This window comes from Bos indicus, chromosome 22, assembly GCF_029378745.1.
Source record: "Bos indicus isolate NIAB-ARS_2022 breed Sahiwal x Tharparkar chromosome 22, NIAB-ARS_B.indTharparkar_mat_pri_1.0, whole genome shotgun sequence".
Taxonomy (NCBI): Eukaryota; Metazoa; Chordata; class Mammalia; order Artiodactyla; family Bovidae; genus Bos; species Bos indicus.
In genome coordinates this window covers 17,687,545-17,708,836 of record NC_091781.1, presented here as the reverse complement: position 1 = coordinate 17,708,836, position 21,292 = coordinate 17,687,545, and the positions used below count along the sequence as shown (strand labels likewise).

The window sequence follows — 21,292 nt, the reverse complement described above, 5'->3', positions numbered from 1 at the left end:
TTGTGGTCCAACCACAACTCCCTGTAGTTCATCACAGTCCATGAGGCGTGGGGTGCTGTGGTCCCCCGACATCCCCTACAGGCAGCAGATACCTCCAGGTAAGGACCGTGTGGCCCCTTCCTCCTACAGCCTTCAGCCCCCCCCTGCTACCTGTCTCATGTCACCTGAGGCTGGGCCCTGCATTGGTCACTGTTTTTCTCATCTGCCTCCCAGGGGAAACATGCAGCTGGCCATCTCTGCTCCTAACTTCTCCGCTGCATCCTCAGCACCATTGAAGAGCCACACCCCCGGTAAGCATTTGCTGAGATGATGCATTCCTCATCTGTGGTTCCCATCCATCCGCTGAGTCCTACAAACACACCAGCACCAAGTCACTCTGTGGTGACTGAAGAAATGGTCCCAGAGAAGCTTCCCTACATACAGAGACGCTGAGCTTGCCCGGTTTTTCGGCTTGTTTGTTCAGGCCATGCCATGCAGCATGTGGGATCTTAGGTATTGGAAGTGCAGAGACTTAACCACTGAACCACCCGGGAAGTCCCTAGCCTGGTTTTAAACACTGTTTGTGAGGTGGGGGCATCCTCTGAATGATCAGGGCTCTCAGGGTGCAGCTGGCCTCCTAAGCTCAAGTGAAAATTAAACTGGGACTTCCCTGGTGGTCCAGTGGTTAAGAATCTGCCTGCCAATGCAGAAGACATGGGTTTGATTCCTGGTCCGGGAAGATTCCCCAAGCTGTGGGGCAACTAGGCCCGTGCACCACAGTTACTAAGCCCCTGCTCTAGAGCCCACGAGCAACTACTGAAGTTTGTGCACCCAGAGCCTGTGCTTCTCAGCAACAGGAGCCACCACCACGAGAAGCCTGCACACTGCAAAGAAGAACAGCCCTGGCTTGCTGCAACTAGAGAAAGCCTGCACGCAGCAATGCAGACCCAGCACAACTAAAAACAAATAAATAAATACAAAGAAAATTAAACCGGAGTGGATTCTTTTGAAGCTGAGACCCGATCTGACAGCAAAGTTCTCCCTTAAGAGTAACACTGAAAGTGAAAGGGTTAGTTATTCAGTCGTGTCTGACTCTGTGACGCAGTGGGCTGTGGCCCACCAAGCTCCTCCATCCATGGAGTTCTCCAGGCAAGAATACTGGAGTGGGTAGCCATTCCCTTCTCCAGAGGATCTTCCCGACCTAGGAATCCAACCCAGGTCTCCTGCACTGCAGGCAGACTCTTTACCATCTGAGCTACCAGGGAGCCTATCAACTATCATTAGCAAGAGGGCTTACAACAATCCAGGCACTGGGCTTAATGAAGCCAGAATCAGCCACTTATTCACCCATCATTGAGACCACCCAGAATCAATCTCATCCTTAAGCCTTCAGGGATTTGAGTGAAGTTCTTCTGTTTTTCCCTACTGAGACTCCTCTTCTCCAACCCCAAACTGTTCTTTCTCATTAAGACATGTTTCAAGCTCTTGCCCCATCTTACTCTCTTACTCACCCTCTCCAGATATAACCCAGTTTTCTAAGGCCCTAAACAATGTTCCAAGTGTAGTCTGACCAGGGAGGAGTTAGGTAGATAGCCACCTCCATTGTTCTAGGTGATATATCTCTTTTAATGCATCCTAAGATCACAGCGCCATTTTTGGAATCTATTCCAAAAATCTCCAAGGTCTCTGGTAGGAATCAGGTACCATAAGCTGCTACAAAGAGATGACGTTGTAATTCCTGTGCTATAGCAGAGTAAACTGAAGCTTGGAGAGGAGTGACCTGCTGGTGAGCATCTGTCCAGTTACTCAGGGTTCTCCTGTCTCCAAACCTCAAGTTCTCCCCTCCTTTAACCAAGACATTTTGGTCTCTCAGTTTCTTCATCTGAAAAATGCAGAAACTGGATCTCTCCCAGCTCTGGCATGCTCTGACTTGTCTTCTAAATGCAGAGTCCAAAAGCCAAAGGGTGAACAGAACAAAGAAGCCTTGCGCCTAGATCTAAAACTCCCAAGAGAAACAAAAAAAGCTCCCTTTTCTACTCCTCATCCCAGCCTTACCTACTTTGGAAACTTGGGATTAAGTGATGCATGCTGTTGGTTAATGGTAGTTCTAAATTTGACAGTTAGTCGAGCCTTTGGGCTGCAGCAGTACAACGTTCTTGGCAAGTCAGCCCACATCATCTCTCCTATTTCTTCCCTGTTCTCACTCCACAAAAGTATGTCTCACTGCACATCCCATTTTCAAAATATTTTTTCCTCTCACTCCCGTAGCAAGCCAAATAACACTCTCCCAAAATGCCTTTAAAACAAGAACACAGAGTCCTCCCTAAGCCCCAGGTGCAAAATGGATTTCGGAAAGCCGCTCTTCTTCTGGCCCTGTGTTCTCATGCCAGGAGCACTGCCCCAGGGCTGTCTCAAAAGCTTCATCCTTCACTATGTTCTCAGTAACATCTTCTCCCTGGGTACGTGTGCCCGCTGGTGCCCCACCTGTTTTTCTCCTGGTGGGAGAGGCACAGAGTCACAATGTAAGGAACACAGTGGGTGTCACCATCCACATGCGACAGGTGAGGACTCAGCACAGAGAAGACAGGGGGCTGAGCCAAGATCAAGGAGCTGGTTAGTGCTGGCCCTGAGAAAAGACCAAGTGTCCTTTCTACTACAGTGTGTCTGGAAACAGGATTGCCACCATGAAATGAGGGACAGATCTCTGTCCCTGACATCTACCTCTTTCCAGTCTGCCTCTCTGATTCCAATCACCCTCTGTCCAAGAGCCAGCTGAAGAGCCACCACCTGCAGGAAGTGCTTCCTGGGCACCTCAGCCCATAGACCCTGCTTCCTCTGAAATCCAAAAAGTGCTTCAGCTCCCCGCTACCTCGGCCCTTAGCACTGATGACTGGCTCAAGGCAGTGACCCCTTTCCACAACCAACGAGCCAACTTCCACAAACCTAGGGTGCGTTGGCCTGGCACCAGCACACGGGGAACCTCCACCAACAGCACTTGCTGTCACTACTGTTATCACTCAGTGTTCCAGCTGCTGTGACTGCGAGACCAGCTACCCCCAAATTTAGTGACACAGGAAAAGTCTTCTGCTCATGGACTCTGGTTTAGATATTCAGCGCACAGAGAGAACAGCTTGTGTCTGTTCCATGAAGCCTGGGCTTCAGCTGGAAGGCATGAAGGTTTAAGGGTGCCTTGAAATCTAGGAACTAGAGTTATCCAAAGTCTCCCTCGCTCACACGTCTAGCAGTCGATGCTGGCTGATGGCTGGGAGCCTTGGTTCCTTTGCCTGTGATCTCTCCCCATGAGCTAGCTTGGGCTTCCTCACAGTGTGACATCCAACTTCCAAGGGCAAGAATCCAGGGAGGAGAGACCCTGGAAGCTGTATCCTTCTTACAGCCTGGCCCCAAAGTCAGAGAGAATCAGTGTTGCAAGACTCTGGGAGTCAATCTTGGTGGAAGGAGTGTCAGTACCATTGTAAGAGCATAGATGAGGCCACCTTTGAAAAAATAGAACCTCTAAAAAAAAAAAAAAAGAAAGAAAGAAAAATACTATCTCTATGATCCTTACTATTATCTTTTATCATCACTTCTCCTTTAGGATGGGTCTCCTTCAGATGGCTCCTCCATCCCTTCTGACCATACAGCTGCCCCAGCTTTTAACCAGATATATCTGGTCCTGCGGTGGACAAAGCTCAAGCTCAGGCTCAGATTCCCGCCACAGCCCATACGAACACAAGCAGCACTAACCTTCGTCCTAATTTCTTTGCAGGAGGAGGTGTATATATCCCCAGGACCTGGTCCCAAGCAGGAGGATGAAAAAAAAAAAAATGTAATTCCTAAGAGATTTCAGGACAGAATTTTCTAGTTGCTAACAATTTTTGCTAGTCATACTGTGTAGGCCGAAACTGTACTCAGCTAAATATCTACACTTCCTGGCGTCATTTGCCAAGACAGATGGTGAGTGAGAAATAAACGGTTGTCATGAGGGACCTCCTGGAAAGTTTTCTAATGAAGTTGACTTGGCTGATGGATGCATTTTCCTACCCTGCCCATTCCTCATTCTTCTTGTCTAGACTCAGACATGATGGCTGGAAGGGTAGCATCCTTCTTGTGCCTACGAGGTAGCTTTGAGACTAGAACAGAAAGATGGAAGGCTGGTGCCTGATAACATCATGGAGCCACCACAGTAGTTCTAAAGTATCTATTTGCATTAAGCAAAAGAGAAAAAAAGAAAGCCCCTATCTTGGATGCCTTATTTTGTATCTTTACTATTTGTATCCAAGTACAGTTATTGAGCCACCCCTCCTGACCTTGACCTCACACACTAGTAAAGTAATGCTCAAAATTCTCCAACCCAGGCTTCAGCAATACATGAACCGTGAACTTCCAGATGATCAAGCTGGTTTTAGAAACAGCAGAGGAACCAGAGATCAAATTGCCAACATCTGCTGGATCATCAAAAAAGCAAGAGAGTTCCAGAAAAACATCTATTTCTGCTTTATTGACTATGCCAAAGCCTTTGACTGTGTGGATCACAATAAACTGTGGAAAATTCTGAAAGAGATGGGAATACCAGACCACCTGACCTGCCTCTTGAGAAATCTATATGCAGGTCAGGAAGCAAAAGTTAGAACTGGACATGGAACAACAGACTGGTTCCAAATAGGAAAAGGAGTACATCAAGGCTGTATATTGTCACCCTGCTTATTTAACTTCTATGCAGAGTACATCATGAGAAATGCTGGGCTGGAAGAAGCACAAGCTGGAATCAAGATTGCCAGGAGAAATATCAATAACCTCAGATATGCAGATGACACCACCCTTATGGCAGAAAGTGAAGAGGAACTAAAAAGCCTCTTGATGGAAGTGAAAGAGGAGAGTGAAAAAGTTGGCTTAAAGCCCAACATTCAGAAAACTAAGATCATGGCATCTGGTCCGATCACTTCATGGCAAATAGATGGGGAACAGTAGAAACAGTGTCAGACTTTATTTTGGGGGGCTCCAAAATCACTGCAGATGGTGACTGCAGCCATTAAATTAAAAGATGCTTACTCCTTGGAAGGAAAGTTATGACCAACCTAGATAGCATATTCAAAAGCAGAGACATTACTTTGCCAACAAAGATCCATCTAGTCAAGGCTATGGTTTTTCCAGTGGTCATGTATGGATGTGAGAGTTGGACTGTGAAGAAAGCTGAGTGCCGAAGAATTGATGCTTTTGAACTGTGGTGTTGGAGAAGACTCTTGAGAGTCCCTTGGACTGCAAGGAGATCCAACCAGTCCATCCTAAAGGAGATCAGTCCTGGGTGTTCATTGGAAGGACTGAAGCTGAGGCTGAAACTCCAGTACTTTGGCCACCTCATGCAAAGAGTTGACTCATTGGAAAAGACCCTGATGCTGGGAGGGACTGGGGGCAGGAGGAGAAGGGGACGACAGAGGATGAGATGGCTGGATGGCATCACTGACTCAATGGACATGAGTTTGGGTAAACTCCAGGAGTTGGTGATGAACAGGGAGGCCTGGCGTGCTGCGATTCATGGGGTCGCAAAGAGTCAGACACGACTGAGCGACTGAACTGAACTGAACAGTTACTGATAAGAGTCTTTTTATCACCACCAGCTTTTAGATTAGTCTTCCTGCTTCAAACCTCACCCAGCTCCAATCAAATCTTCCTTACATGTGAATCTGTTAAAGACTCTTTTCTGCTATGAAGTCTTCACTGGCTTCCCAGCACTTCTAGACAAATTTGTACTCTTCAGTATGACATTTGAGATTCTTCACACCCAGACCGGAATCAAGATTTATCCCCTCCCTCACCCCTCAGACAACATGTGCTCAAGCCACTACACAATTCTCAGCATTCTGGCTCACAGTAGTCCTCTGATACAACTTCCCTACCTGAAATGTTCTGTGTGGTAAACACCTTAAGTGGCTAAAGCCACTTACTTCAGGAAGTCTTCCCTGATGTCCAGAGTAAGCCATTGCCTCCCATGGGCTTCTAAGACAAGTTCTTTGTAAGTAACTCAAATCTGCAGTATTTGCCACACATGATTACAATTACTTATTTTTCTGATCAGTCTGTCGCCTAAGGCTGTGGGCTCCCCAGAAGGCAGGGACAGAGCCTTACTGGTCTGTTTATCCTAGCTCTTGGCAAATTTTGAGATGAGTTGGTGGGTGATAAATGAATGCACAGACCCTACCACCTGAGGACTCAGAGTCTTCATCCTTCATGCGGCAGGGGCCTTGGGTCATGGCTGGGCTGAAGAAGGATGCAGGGAAACTGACCAGACACCTAAAAGAGGTGCTTGCCCGATGCTCGTGCTGTGCTTGGGGTCCATGGATAGCCTGAAGCTGTCCCTGGGGACAGGGCAAAGGGCAGGGTGAATATGGACTCCACGTCCCTTCCACATGTATCAAAAGGCAAAGGAGGGTGGGCAACCCCATGAGTGGCCTCCTTCCCATCTTACCCTCCCCCAGCCCCAATCCACGCTGCAGTCCATCAATCCCCATCCAGGGGAAACCCCAGAGATGGGAAAACCTCAGCCCTGCTTTGGGCCACCAAACCATAGGGCAGGTGCCAACTGCTCCAACGAGAATCCCCACCAGAGACCAATTTCATTCTAAAGCCCTTCCCCCCACAAGCTCATCTCGTCTCCACAAGGCTGAGCAGAGCCCCGATTGGTACTATTATGGACCCATTTTACAAGTGGGGATGTGGTGCCCAGAGAGGCAAGTTGTATCCAAGCTCACACAGCCAGCAAGAAGCCAAGCTAGGGGCGAAAATACAAGTACCAGGGCTGCACAGCAGCCGCTGACTGCGGTGGCATCAGGGGATGCCAGGCCCTTGACTCACTCGTGAGGCCCAGCTCCCACGCAGCCCCCTTTAAGGAGTGCTGGGTCTTCCAGCAGGGCTCCAGTCTTAATTTTAGCTTGGAGGCTTGCCACTGGACGCTTCAGCCAGCGGCAGGCTGAAGTTATGCGGGACAGCTGTCAGCCGGCACGCTGGGTGGGGCCTATTTAGCCAGCAGGGGCACAAGTCTGGGGACATTGGTGTCTGTGCCCCAGGTCTTTTCAGCCCCGCTGGCCACACGGCTCCCATCTCCTCCCGTGGGTCCCCTGGCTCCACGATGATGGCCGAGGAGCACACAGACCTGGAGGCCCAGATCGTCAAGGACATTCACTTCAAGGAGATCGATCTGGTGAACCGGGACCCTAAGAACATCAACGAGGACATAGTGAAGGTAGGCTTGAGGGCCTGCCCTGGTGCTGCCTGCCCAAGGGTGTGGGTTTGGGTGCTAGATGGGAGTGGGCTCTGCTCCAGGGCCATCGGCTTCCCTGTTCCTCCCTGGCTTCTCCAAATACCCGCTCCGAAACCAGCTTGTACCCCCAGAGAACCTTTAGTGTAAACAAGAGCAAAGAATCAGTCACACATACAGGACCATCCACCAGGGCGGGAGAGGCGAGTTGCAAAGGAAGCTCCTTACAACTCAGCCACTATTCCCATCTGCTCCTGGAGTTCAGCCGGGAACAGACAAGGTGGCCAAGTCGGGCCCTTTCTGTGCCAGGGGCATTCTGCGGTCTCCACAGTGGGCCTGGGATTAATCCCCAGAAGGCAGCTTCCAGCAGGGCTCCTGGCCCCTCACAGGGGGCCCAGCTTCCCCAGGGCACCACTGAACACCCACTTCCCCAGGCTGGGGGGCTATGACCAGCACTCATGTCTGCTCCCAGCCTGACGCCAGTGTCCAGTGGCCAGGGCAGGGCAGAGGCCCTCAGAGGGCACCAGGGCCCTTGAAAGGGGATCTCAGATGAGGGTTACCCTGCCTTCAGGGAGTCTCCCCCATGGCTGTGCCTGAGTCAGGCCTCTTTCCTTGCCCACATGCCACCAGCAGCCTGGCTGCCTCCAGGCCCACACCTCAGTCCAACCTCCACCCGATAGCCACAGGCATCTTACTACAGCAGAATTCCTGGGAGCAGGGTGCCCAACCACAAGCATCAGAGTCACTGGAAAGGCCTTTAAAAGGGCACGTGAAGGGGCCTCTAGGGTCCTCTGAATACATCAGAAACACAGACCAGCCCCGCCCAGTAGAAACATAATGTGACCCATTATACAATTACTCTATGTCACTTTAAATTTTCTAGCAGTCATGAGTTTAAAAAGGAAAAACAAACAGGTCAAGTTAATTTTCACAATATTTTTCATTGAACTCTATGTATCTAGATTTCATAAAATGTAGAGCTGAAAATTGATTCACAAGCCCAAACTGTTCCAAACATTCTTAAAGTTTCCCAGTCACAGGATAGACTATCGATTTTTACATTTTAAGTAAAATTAAACATGATGTAGAATTCTTCAGTTGCACTCACCATAGGTCAAATACTCATACATATCTCAAGGCTACTGGGTTAGACAGCGTGGTTAAGGGCTTGTTCTAAGCACCGCCCTGCATTGTCACCTTCAGCAGGATACCTCCCAAGCTGGCTGAGTCTAACTTTTTCCCATGGCTTCTGAACCCCAGCATAATCTGGCCCCCACCTTCCTCTTCTACCTCCAGCCCCCATGTCAGGAGCCAGTCACAGGAACCAGAACATACTCCTGTGTCTGCCAGGAGTGCCTGCTTCCTCTTCTCCATGTGGTGTAGGCCCCACTCAGCCATTGAGACCTGATTTAAACATCACCTCCTCCAGGAAGCCTTCCCTGACTGCCCCAGGAAATCAGGAGCTCCTTCCTCTGTGACCCCACTTCACGCAGGCCATTTCTCTGTAACAGTTTACATTATGCTATTATTGTATTTATAAGCATCATTTGTGGTGGAGATAGTATAATCACGACACAGCTTGGAAAGTTCAGCAAAATTAGGGAATGAGTTTTCCAAACTGAAAAGCACTATAAAAACTTTAAGTAGTATTTGTCACGGTTTGGGCAGTGTGATCTAGAGGGAATGGTCCCAGACTTGACGCTAACAGATCTGGTTTCAAATCCAGACTCGTCTACCTAAAAACAATGACACCAGACCCTCTGCAAAATGTTCATAATTTACCCACCCCCATCCCGACGGGGTAAATGGATCTCAGAGCAGCACTGTGCAATAGAAATAGACCATGAGGATTACATGAGATAAGGGATTTGAAAGTGCCTAATAGAGTCCCTGGCACAAAGCAAGCGTGTGCAAATGTGAGCTGATAGGAGCCAGGAGCCTGGAGGGCAAAAGAACTAAGCCAGGGCCAGCACGGATGCCCAGGTTCTGCTCTGGTGGTCCCTTTCCAGCTGCTGGGATGGAGAAGAGGATCCCAGGGAGAAGGCGGTTTCTGAAGGATTCCTGCAGCAGGTGACAAGTGGAGAGAGGCTCAAGGGTCCCAGTGAGCCAGGAGCGAGCCGGCTCCAGGCCCAGACTGTAATTCTCAGGAGGGATGGCAGTGGCCACACTGGTGCAACTGCTTATGTTGCCTCTTGGGGACTAGAAGCTATCCTCACTGGAGGCACTGAGCCACGGAAAACCATCCCTCCAAGGTGAAGCAAAAGGCCCACAAACATTCCTGTTGGGAGTGAAATGAAATTCGCTCAGTTGTGTCCGACTCTTTGTGACCCCGGACTATACAGGCCATGGAATTCTCCAGGCCAGAATACTGGAATGGGTAGCCTTTCCCTTCTCCAGGGGATCTTCCCAACCCAGGGATCAAACCCAGGTCTCCCGCATTGCGGGTGGATTCTTTACCAGCTGAGCCACAAGGGAAGTATACTGAGGATAAGCTGGTCTGGGAACTTATTTGACTTTTTCTTTCCTTTTTAATGAGTAAGAGGAGACTTCAGGTTGGTGTAATGGGCTGTGAAACAATAAAGGAAAGGAAGAAACAGGGGAGAATGTGGCTAGAAGAGAGGGGTCAGACTGGACAGACTGGCCTTCGGGTCACCTGGACGTCTTTCATCAACCGGGCAAAGGACAGGGGCAAGGGGAACAGACTTGGAGAGAAAGAGAAACAAGGCGAGGCCAAGAAGGAGGCTGGAGCTGCCCGCGGGCACGGAGGACACAGTAAGACGGAATAAAGTAAGACACAACGGAATAAACTGGGCTACGGAGACCCACGCCTGGCCCCATCCTGACACTAACTTGCTATGTGACTCTGGGCAAATCCCTTTCCCTCTCTGGGCTTCAGTCCCTAGTGCAGACAGAGGCCGAGTGGAAAAAAGTGAAAGTTGCTCAGTCAAGTCCAGCTCTTTGCGACCCTATGGACTATATAGGACTCTATATAGTCCATAGACTATATAGTCCATAGAGTCTATATATATAGAGTCTATATAGTCCATAGAGTCCATGGACTCTGCCCATGGAATTCTCCACGCAAGAATACTGGAGTGGGTTGCCATTCCTTCTCCAGGGTAACTTCCAGACACAGGGATCGAACCTGGGTCTCCTCCATTACAGGCAAATTATTTACTGTCTGAGCCACCAGGGAAGCCCGGAGTGGAAAGAGAGACCCATTCCCTTACCGGTGCTGCTGAGTTTTCACACAGTAAAGCCAACGGTGGAGAACAGGAGATGCACTCACTGGGTCCATGGATTTGACCCTCAGGAGAAGGAGGTGCTCTCTTTGGATTTCCAGAGTCGAAACTTCACTGAACTTCACTGAGCAAGGCCTGGTGTTGCCCTTGAACCCAGGATGGAAGTGAGTGCCAAGGGCGGAGGGAGAGCCCTGCACAGCCCAACAGACTTGACTGTAGGCTCCGTGCTCTGGGGTGGGGCTGGGCAGAGGGGAGGCTGCCCCATTGCCTTTGCCCCTACCACCACCACCACCATTCACAGAACATCAGTGCCACCAATCACTGCTTGCTCTGTGCCAGGCACCGGGCTGCTGCTGAGATGGTGATGAGCAAGTCAGACCCACTGTCTGTGAGCCCTGTGCCAGGCTCTGGGGCAGGAAATGAGGGCCAGTGGTCCAGTGCTCCAGCTGGCCAGATAAGACACCGTTCCCTTCAGATCCAAACTGCAAAGCCTCCAGCCCCTCCCCCATGCACTTCTGCAGGACCTCAGCCCCACCCCCACTGTCTGCCTGTTATTTGAGAGGGGTCTCAGGACTCTCATTGACAACTCACGCTTAGGCAGCGGGGCCGTGGAGCAGGACATCTGACCCCTGTGTCAGGCGGGTCATTTGGTTTCTGTTTTCAGCCTCTCTCTGAAAACCCTTCAAACAGACCTGATCCCAGCCCGTCACACCAGTTCCCACCTACCTCCAATCCATATCTGCCACACACGCCTTCCTCCTCCAGTAAAACACACAAACACCACCTTCTGCCGCTGAGCTCAAGCTAAGAAGTACCTAGAGAACCCAACAGCTCCCTCTTCCCCCCAGTTCTCCAAAATCTGTTTTCAGTGTGGACCCACCTGGACACCCTATTGCATGAAGATGTGACTGACCTGGTGCTTCCTCTTGAGAAGAATCCAACCCAACAGAGAAGATGAGGCTACATTGATGAGAACGTACAGGAGGCGGTGGTAAACACCATGAATCAGCCATCAGTTGAAGGGTCACAGGAGGTTAAGAGAGGAAGGCACTCGCAAAATCAAGGGCCAGCTTCATGGGGAGGTGGTATCCACGCTGCATAAATAACGAGGAAAATGTAAAATGTGGAAAGGGGGCATCAGGCTTTCCAAGAAGAAGGGACGAAATAAGCAGAGGCCACAACATGGAGCAGGATGTTGGGCAGCATCAGCAAAGCTGAGGCCCAGGCACGGCCACTCCCCAGCCTATATCCATGGCAGACATCACCAATGGATCACAGCACGTTTCCAGGAAGCCATGGGCCATAGGCTTGGCCGAGCTGGCACACAGGTGAAACCTCTTTGCTACACTGTCTGCAGGAGAACAACAGGATTAGAAATGCCTGCATTTATGGGAGAAAAGGCAGAAGGGGCCGGATGATGCTGAATTAGGAAAGGTCATAATCTGCCAGGCATTCCACACTGGCAACTTCTTCATTTGAAAACTTTTCATCTTGCCCCCTGGCGAGTACCTCTAAGAAGGGCTGCTGCTGCTACTGCTGCTGCTAAGTCACTTCAGTCGTGTCCGACTCTGTGTGACCCCATAGATTTCGGCCCACCAGGCTCCCCCGTCCCTGGGATTCTCCAGGCAAGAATACTGGAGTGGGTTGCCATTTCCTTCTCCAATGCATGAAAGTGAAAAGTGAAAGTGAAGTGACTCAGTCGTGTCCAACTCTTAGTGACCCCATGGACTGCAGCCCACCAGGCTCCTCCATCCATGGGATTTTCCAGGCAAGAGTACTGAAGTGGGGTGCCATTGCCTTCTCCGCTAAGAAAGGCTACCCTGGACTAACTCCCACTGAGGTATTTGTAACTTCGTGTTGTGGGGACTCCTGTGTTATGAACTAGAATTTTTAAAAATGTGGTCCACTTTCCTGGGGGCACTTGTTAAAATGCAGACTTCCAGGCCCTGCCACCAGTCAATGTTTTGTGCTTTCAAGAGCTAGCCAGTCCTCTTCGTCTAACAGAAGACACGCCTAGAGTCCAGAGTCATCACCAGTTTTCCTTAAAGATGCACAGTATCAGTTGTGTGACAAACCATCCTAAAACTCGATGGCTTAAAGCAACAGCCCTTCAAGGCTCTCTCAGTTCTGTGGGTTGACTGGACTTGACTGGGCAGGTCTCAGTGGCAGCATCTCCTCTGCCACATCCTGCTGGTGGAGCAAGGCACAAGGTGAGCCCAGACTGAGACTGTGCCCAGACAGAAGCCCTGACAGGCATCACTAATTGGGGGTCATCTTTGGAGACTAGCTAATGTCCCTCGAGAAGCTGGTACACAGCCAAGCCTAGAAGTCAAGCCAAGGCAATTCCTACTCCTCACCAGTCCACCACACCAACCTCACAAAGGCAGAAACTAAGGGGCCAGGGAGAGGATGGAAGAGATGGGCAAGGGCAGGGCTCACTAAGATCTGAAGGGGACTCCTCTGACGGGACACTTCTCTCCTCCCTGATGCCCCCTGTTATCTGAGTCTCTTCATAGCTCCTTCGTCTGTGCCCTTAGCTTCAGGCCAGGTGCCCCAGCCCCCCCGCCCCGTAGGATGATCTGGACCCCAAACTCCCACTAGTACTTGGCCCCCTCCTCCCACTCCCAGAACCGACCTGTGCTTCATCCTTGCCTCACCTCTGGCTAAGGAACCAGGTCCTGCAATGACCCTCGTCAGGGAGATGGCAGGAGAAATTGAGGTCCAAATTTTGATGTGGGTTCCACCCCCTGCTTGTCCCTTATAGGCTGGGTGGAATACTGGATATAAGACAAATGGCCCAACCTGACACCTACAAGGGCCAAATTTTGGCCCTACTATGGTCATCCCAGATGGTACAGAATTCTACTGCTGTTATTATCAATTATAACACAGAAGCAATGCTTTGCCATTTTCCGGCTACTCTGTAGCCATCACTGCATCTTAACTTCCTGCTTTAGAGGTCAGTGCTGCTCAGGCTATCTGGGTGAAGGCCCGTTTTATTGTTATTATTCCAATCTGTTGTACACCAATAGTTTGCAAAAGTCAATCAAAATTAACTACTAGAGAGATGCAGTGAAAAATAGGTATTGACGATGTAAAATCCAATTTTTATTATTATTAGAATCAACAGACATACAATTACTTGCTGAAATAACTATTTCTAAACTGCCAGCTCTCAGCTTGTGGACTTACATTGTTAGGAGGAGCACACTGACCGGACCACCCTTTGAGTAGCTAGATAATAGGTGACAAAACCAAGATCCCACAAAGCTAAGGCACTCCTTCGGATCTTGACTTTAAAACTAATTCCGTGTCACTAGGGATGTTGGCCCAATCCTCTTGGTAGTGTCAAAACCCACAAACAAAAAATCAGACAAAAAAAGGGGGCCCAGAGAGGGAAGGCCCCAGACCTCAAATCACACAGTAACTCAGTGGTCAAGTAGAGACTCGACCCAGACGGCCATCCCCCTGCCTAGAGCCATTTCCCCCACCCACGGAGAGCCTGTCTGAATCCTGCAGGGCCCTGCATGCGCAAAGACTGAGTCACACAGGAATGAGGGGGGAGGCATTTTTGATTGGTGGGGGGGGGATTGGGGGATGGCTGCTGGCCTCCCTCGCATCCTTGGGCAGCACCCAGCCCAGCTCCCCTGCACCTTCCCTGCCCTCCTGGAGATGGCAGGAGCCCTGCTGGCCAATTCCAATGAATCAACTAGCTCTCTTGCTGTTCCAAAAATAAATACGCCAGAGAAGGGGACACCAGCTAAATGAGCCGCCACTTTCTCCCCGTCCCAGCCCCTCCTCCAGCTGCACACCCAGCCCTCCAGCTCTGCCCACGGACTTAGCCCCTACCCCACCCTCCCAGAAAAAGCCATCTCCCCTCCACTTCCGGAAACGAATTAAGAAATGAAGTCACCGTGTGCTTCTGATACACTGGCACGTCTGCCTAGAGCTGCCTGAGCTGGGCTTTATAAATATCTTCCCAAAGTAGTATGGTGATCAGAGCGGTCTCAGCCCTGGTTAAGGGAACGGCTGCCTCCTCCCAGGATGGCCCGTCTCTCTGGGAGCATGATTTCAGGTTCACAGACAACAGAGAGGGTGCCCTGGGCACAGTGCCAGAAGGCGATTACTAAAAAGAATTCAAATTTCAGCAACAACAGCTTCTGCCTTCTGCCAAAAAAAAAAAAAAACAAGGATGATCATTAAAAGACATCATAGAGAGGTTCTTGGCGGTAGGATTATTACCATAAGAAGAGAAGGAGGGAAAAGAGGAATCCATCCATCTTATGGACATGTGCACACACTCATTTACGACCAGGTAGGCTGGAGAATCATTGCACTTATAATCTGGGGTACCAAGAAATTTTCTGAGATAAATTTTCACAGGAACTTTAGAGCAGCTGAACAAATGATTTTGTCACTCAGATCAGAACAGATCAGTCGCTCAGTCATGTCCGACTCTTTGTGACCCCATGAATCGCAGCACACCAGGCCTCCCTGTCCATCACCAACTCCCAGAGTTCACTCAGACTCACGTCCATCGAGTCAGTGATGCCATCCAGCCATCTCATCCTCTGTCGTCCCCTTCTCCTCCTGCCCCCAATCCCTCCCAGCATCAGAGTCTTTTCCAATGAGTCAACTCTTCGCATGAGGTGGCCAAAGTACTGGAGTTTCAGCTTTAGCATCATTCCTTCCAAAGAAATCCCAGGGCTGATCTCCTTCAGAATGGACTGGTTGGATCTCCTTGCAGTCCAAAGGACTCTCAAGAGTCTTCTCCAACACCACAGTTCAAAAGCATCAATTCTTCGGCGCTCAGCCTTCTTCACAGTCCAACTCTCACATCCATACATGACCACTGGAAAAACCATAGCCTTGACTAGACGGACCTTGTTGGCAAAGTAATGTCTCTGCTTTTGCATATGCTGTCTAGGTTGGTCATAACTTTCCTTCCAAGGAGTAAGCATCTTTTAATTTCATGGCTGCAGTCACCATCTGCAGTGATTTTGTCACTGGGTACCTACTATGCGCCATGTACTGTACTAAGCATTGCCCAGGAGGATGTGCCTAGCACAGTCCTGTGACTCTTCCTTAGAACTGTGTACCCCAACTCACAGATGACCCCGCCCTGCCTCCTCCCCTCTAAGCTGAGTGACAGGTGCATCTAGGCATCCTGATTCTACCCTGAGCTCTTCACACAGCCCCAGCCAGGGTCAGACCCATATGTGCCTAGCACAAAGGAGGTATTGAATAAGTATTTGTTTGGCTGAGTGGACGGATAGGTATGAATGGGTGGATGAGGATGGACAGATGGATGAGAGGACAGATAGATGACAGGTAGATGGATATGAATGGATGGATGCATATGGGTGGACTGACGGATCCATGGGAGAATAGACAAGATAGATGAATGCGTAGATGAACAAATGCTGGGGACAGATGGACAGAAAAGAACTTATGTCTGTTCTTCATAACAAGGTTGTAAAAAATAGCAAACCCATTTTACAGATCAGAAAATGAAGCTCAAAGAGGTTAAGTTATTGCCAAAGTCACTCATCAGATCAGCAGGTGTGCAAATCCACCTTTGGGACCCTGGCTCCTGTTGAAGAAAGCACTCTAACAGCCACTAGCAGCTAACAGTTAGCGATGAGGATCCTGTACCAGGCAATATGCTGGGTATTTACCTGTCTTAACTTATTCAATGCTCTGATAAACCTAATGAGATCAATCTAGGAAAACGAGGCATAGGAAAGCTGAGACGCTTGTTGAAGGTCACAGGGCCAGTAAGAGACACAGCTGGATGCAAACCTCAAAAGTACGAGTTGGTCAGGGCCCCTTCCACCCTCAGAGGCCAGATACAGATAATCAAACGCTGCTGAATGGAGTAATATGCTGAAATACATGAACAAAGCCGGCTGGGCTGCAGAGGGGCAGGGGAATTGCTGACTGCTTGGAGTTGAGTGGGTGGCTGCAAAGAAGGGGCCGGGGGCCCTGCCCCGGGGCAGGTCTCTCTGGCCGACTAGGACCAGATCTCAGAGGGAACAGTCTCCCTCCCTGACAGCCAGTGTCTGCCTCAGCGTCTGACCCTGGCTGGGGCAGTGTGAAGAGCTCAGAGTAGAATCAGGATGCCTAGATGCGTCTGTCGCTCAGCTTGAAGGGGAGGAGGCAGGGCGGGGTCATCTGTGAGTTGGAGTCCACGATCCCCAGGAAGAGTCACAGGAAGGGGAGGCCCCAGGCACTGAACAGGACAGAGGTGGAAGGCAGGGAGCACACCTCCACCCAAAGGCCTCCCTCTGCTGCCACGTTCCTAGGACTGCAGCAGGACCCAGAGCCCAGCCCAGGCACTAAGAGGCATCAGGCACAGGGGGGCATGGCCCCGATAGGGAAGGGGCTGGCTGCAGAGGTCAGAATCCCTCAGCTGGCAGGATCCAGGCCTTGGGGATTTGGCTGAAACTCCACAATTTTAGTGTGTGTACCCAGGGCAAAGCTGGAATGCTCCCCTGGGGCCTATACTCCTCAGCTTCTGGGATCTCGACTCCCCTTAGAAACAGCAGCTCTGGATTTCTGCCCATATAAACTGGATGTGGAAAGATACCAGTTATTTCCACTCACTCTCCAAATCCATGGGACATTCCCCAACCAACTTGGGCCTTCTTTTCCAAAGGTCCGGCACTAGATGTAGAGACTGGAGACTCCTGCATCTCTAACTCCAAATCTCCCACCAGCTACCACCTCCTAGAAGCCCTCCAGGAATCAGTGCTCTCTTTTGGAGGAGATGAGGACCATATTCATAGTTTTCCTTCCAGCCCTTCCCTTCCATCCAGAGGGCTGGCTGTATGAGAGGTTATGTGATCTCCACTAAGCCCCAAGAAGAGAAGGCTGGAAGCTGAGATTCACAAGTGGATCCTAAAAGGCCCTGACTCCCCAAGTCAACTTGTGCACATCGCCTGCAGCCTGAAATCTCATCCTGTGAATTTTGCTCCCCAATCAACATATCACCCCAAGTGTCGGGCTGCATCCTCGGCTGTCTCCAGGGGGACCCAGGGATCTGAGGCCTGGCCCGGGAGCTCAGAATCCAGCCATGTGAGAAAAACAGGACTCAACAATGGACATACAATATGGTCATGTCCACTCCCCACCCCTCAGAACATTTACACTGGAAAGAAAAGCATCAGAGCAATAATAATTTTAGTATTACTAGTAGAGAAATGCAAACTGGAAATGCATGTGTTTTGTTTTTCCTACTCCCTTAATTCTCTGCAAGGTGGCTATGTTATAAGGAAAAGTAATTTTAATAATAACTTTATTCATAGAGAGGATCTCCTTCCCCCTCAAAAGTGGGAAAAGGGTCTGCATGGGAGACTGAGGTTTGAGCTCACTGGCCCGACTCCCCACCCTCCAGTTAGTCTGATTCATTTGTGCATTCATTCAACCAACTGCTGTTAAAGCAGCCCAGGAACACACTGCCTCTCATTTTATAGACAAGACAGCTAACGCTCAATGCTGCTAAATGACATGACACAGGAGAAAGCAGCATGATGCTGCTTAAGGCATAGTAGGGACTCACGAAAGGTTAGTGAAGTGACTTGGCCGAAAGCAATCTTTATTTTTTCCCACTTACCAACTGGGGCCTCAGTCACCATTTCAGTGGGATGTGTGAGCAGGATTTTCTTGAGTGTCCACCTTCTTTCCAGATGCAAGGGAGGGACAGGGAGGAGACTTCCCTGGTGAGCCAGGTTAAGACTCCACACCTCCAATGCAGGGGGTGCAGGTTTGATTCCTGGTCAGGGAAGTTAAAAGCCCAAATGCCATGCGGTACAGCCAAAAAGATTTTTAAAAAGAAAAAGAAAGGACCGAGTAGGCAGCATGAGAGGAAAAGTCTGAGGCTGCTCAGGACCAGGGCAGAGAGAACAATGCTGCACTCCCGAGGTGCAGCACTCAGAATCCAGACGCCTCCACCAGCCAGGACAACACAGTCCTCACCTCACCACCGGCCAGATCCTGAAACAGCTCAGACCAGTGCACCTCCTCTAGCCTCCTCCATCACCCCGGACAAGGCTGGACCCAGCGACGCCTCCCAGCTGGCCTCTCCCCCAGGCCTCCTCACTCCCACCCCAACACCCACCCCAGTCATGTCAGCCAGGATGAGCTACTCAAAAGTCAGACCAGAGACGCAGAGAGCAGACTGGTGGTTTCCAGAGGCGAGCAGGGAGGAGGTGAAATGCGTGAAGGGGGTCAAAAGGTGCCAACCTCCAGTTACAAGATGAATGAGTCCTAAGGATGTAGAGCACAGCATGGTGACTACAATGCATGGTGAATAATAGTGTATTGCACATGTAAAAGCTGCTGAGAGTAAGTCATAAAAGTTCTGATCACATGCACACAAAGATGTTAACTATACTCAGTGTGGTGATCATTTCCTGAAATATAAAATTCAAATCACTGTGTTGAACACCTAAAACTAACTTAATGTATCAATTATACCTCAACTGAAAAAAAAAAAAGCTACAATCCAGCCAAGCCACTCCTTGTGCAAAAGCCCTCACTCAGAGGCTGCTCTCTGCACAATGCCTGCCTCATCTGGCCTCTCCAGCCTCCCTCTGGCCATCATGGGCCTGTGCTCGGCCTTCCAGAAGGCCTGTAACTCCCCGAGAGAGCACACTATCTATCCCACTAGGTCCCAGCAGTTGGTGTCCCAAACACTTTTCCAGCCCACACCTCCACCCACCACCTGGCTACCACCAGGAATCAGCTTAGCTAGATATCACCTCCTCCAGGAAGCTTTATCCCCAGGCTGAGTTAAACGTCACCCTGTGGGTGCACATGGCCTCTGTCCTTCCCATAATTACCAGAGAACTGGCCTTGTTCTCTCTGTGGCCGTAAAGTCCAGGAGGGCAGGAACCTTCACCTGCTTGCCATCCTATCAGCAGGCACCCAGTAAATCTTTGCAGGATTACTGCCATTCCAATTCCCTGCTGCTGCTACTGCTGCTAAGTCACTTCAGTCGTGTCCGACTCTGTGTGACCCCATAGACATCAGCCCACCAGGCTCTCCTGCCCCTGGGATTCTCCAGGCAAGAACACTGGAGTGGGTTGCCATTTCCTTCTCCAATGCATGAAAGTGAAAAAGTGAAAGTGAAGTCGCTCAGTCGTGTCCAACTCTTAGCGACCCCATGGACTGCAGCCTTCCAGGCTCCTCCATCCATGGGATTTTCCAGGCAAGAGTACTGGAGTGGGGTGCCATTGCCGTCTCCGTCCAATTCCCTAGGATCATAAAATAATAGAATTTCAGAGTCTCCTGGCCAGCCTGGAACTTACAGTTTAAATCAGTCAACTCCTTGGAGCCTCTTCTCCCCCCATAAAAGAGAGGACTGGACCAGCTCTTATGCCTCACAATTCTAGGACAACACCAGCCATCACCTGGGAGCTGGTCAGAAATGCAGAGTCTCAGGCCCCACCTGGACTCACAGGGGTCTGAAGTCCCGTGGGTGTGGCCCAGGCACCAGCTTTAACAGGCCACTCAGGGGGTTCTGACCCTTAATAGGTGATGCTGTGACTTAAGGATTCCCCCTCCTGCCCCTGCAGGTGGATTTTGAAGACGTGATCGCGGAGCCCGTGGGCACCTACAGCTTTGACGGCGTGTGGAAGGTGAGCTACACCACCTTCACTGTCTCCAAGTACTGGTGCTACCGCCTGCTGTCCACACTGCTGGGCGTCCCACTGGCCCTGCTCTGGGGCTTCCTGTTCGCCTGCATCTCCTTCTGCCACATCTGGGCAGTGGTGCCCTGCATCAAGAGCTACCTGATCGAGATCCAGTGCATCAGTCACATCTACTCGCTCTGCATCCGCACCTTCTGCAACCCACTCTTCGCCGCCCTGGGCCAGGTCTGCAGCAACATCAAGGTGATGCTGCGGAAGGAAGTGTGAGGCCGGGCGGGGGGTTGATGGGGCAGCAGGGCAGGGGAGCCTACTGCTCGTGGGGCTGCTGGTGGGCTCTTTCTCCTTGGGGACCACTGCCGCCCCCCAAGATGGGAGGACGCAGAGTAGGAAAACCAGAAAGAAAAGACAGTCCACCACGGAAGCACAGTGGGCTTCCCTCTGCCCCCTGCCATACCACGATGCCCCTGTGACTGGGCGCCAGAGAAGATCATTTGCTAAGAGGCAGCTACTGCAAATCTTTGTATTCACTTGTACTGTAACAGCATAAACCGGCCCACAGTTCCCACCCGGGACACCCTATCCCTGCCCCAGGAAACCATCAGTGACTGCTGGCATTAGGAGGGTGGCTCCAATAAAGGGTTTCGGTTGCATCTGGAGAAGGCTGTTTTTCATCTGTCCACTCTGTGGGCACATGTCCTGATCAGCTCCAAAAATAGGTTTCACTGCCCTGAGAAGCAGAAGGGTCAAGCTGGCTAACCCGTCTCTCAGCCAAATGCAAGAACCAGAGTTTGGTTTCTCTTGGGATTCTTGTTCACTGGATATCTGCTCCCACTGCGCTCCTTGGGAGATTATTCCCCATCGACTTCTGTTGCCCCTGGGCCAGCCAGGGGTTACTCACAGAAGGAAATAGCCCCTGGGCACCACTAAAAGCAGGGCCTGGGTTCAAACCTCCCTTTTGGCTCAGATGCTGAGCCCCTGGCATCGCCTCCTGGCATGTACACCCTCAGCCCCAAGGGATGCGATGAGGGCATACGGTCCAATTTGTTCACATGTGGACCAAATAAAAGGCAATGGAAAAGGCATGGTCCACCTCCTGCCCACCTAGCCTCAGCAGGAAAAAAAAATCAGAAAAGCAGAAATCTTTCATTCTTTAGGGATGCTTTCCC

General features: G+C 50.6%; 1 protein-coding gene across 1 annotated transcript; it reads left to right on the top strand.

Annotated features, from left to right (window-relative positions):
• The first annotated feature begins 6,971 nt into the window (after positions 1-6,971).
• Positions 6,972-20,785, top strand: CAV3 (caveolin 3). Its single transcript, XM_019984930.2, has 2 exons — positions 6,972-7,216; positions 20,052-20,785. Exons 1-2 carry the CDS (start codon positions 7,103-7,105, stop codon positions 20,391-20,393), a joined length of 456 nt encoding a protein of 151 aa, XP_019840489.1. The 5' UTR covers positions 6,972-7,102; the 3' UTR covers positions 20,394-20,785.
• The last annotated feature ends 507 nt before the right edge of the window (positions 20,786-21,292 follow it).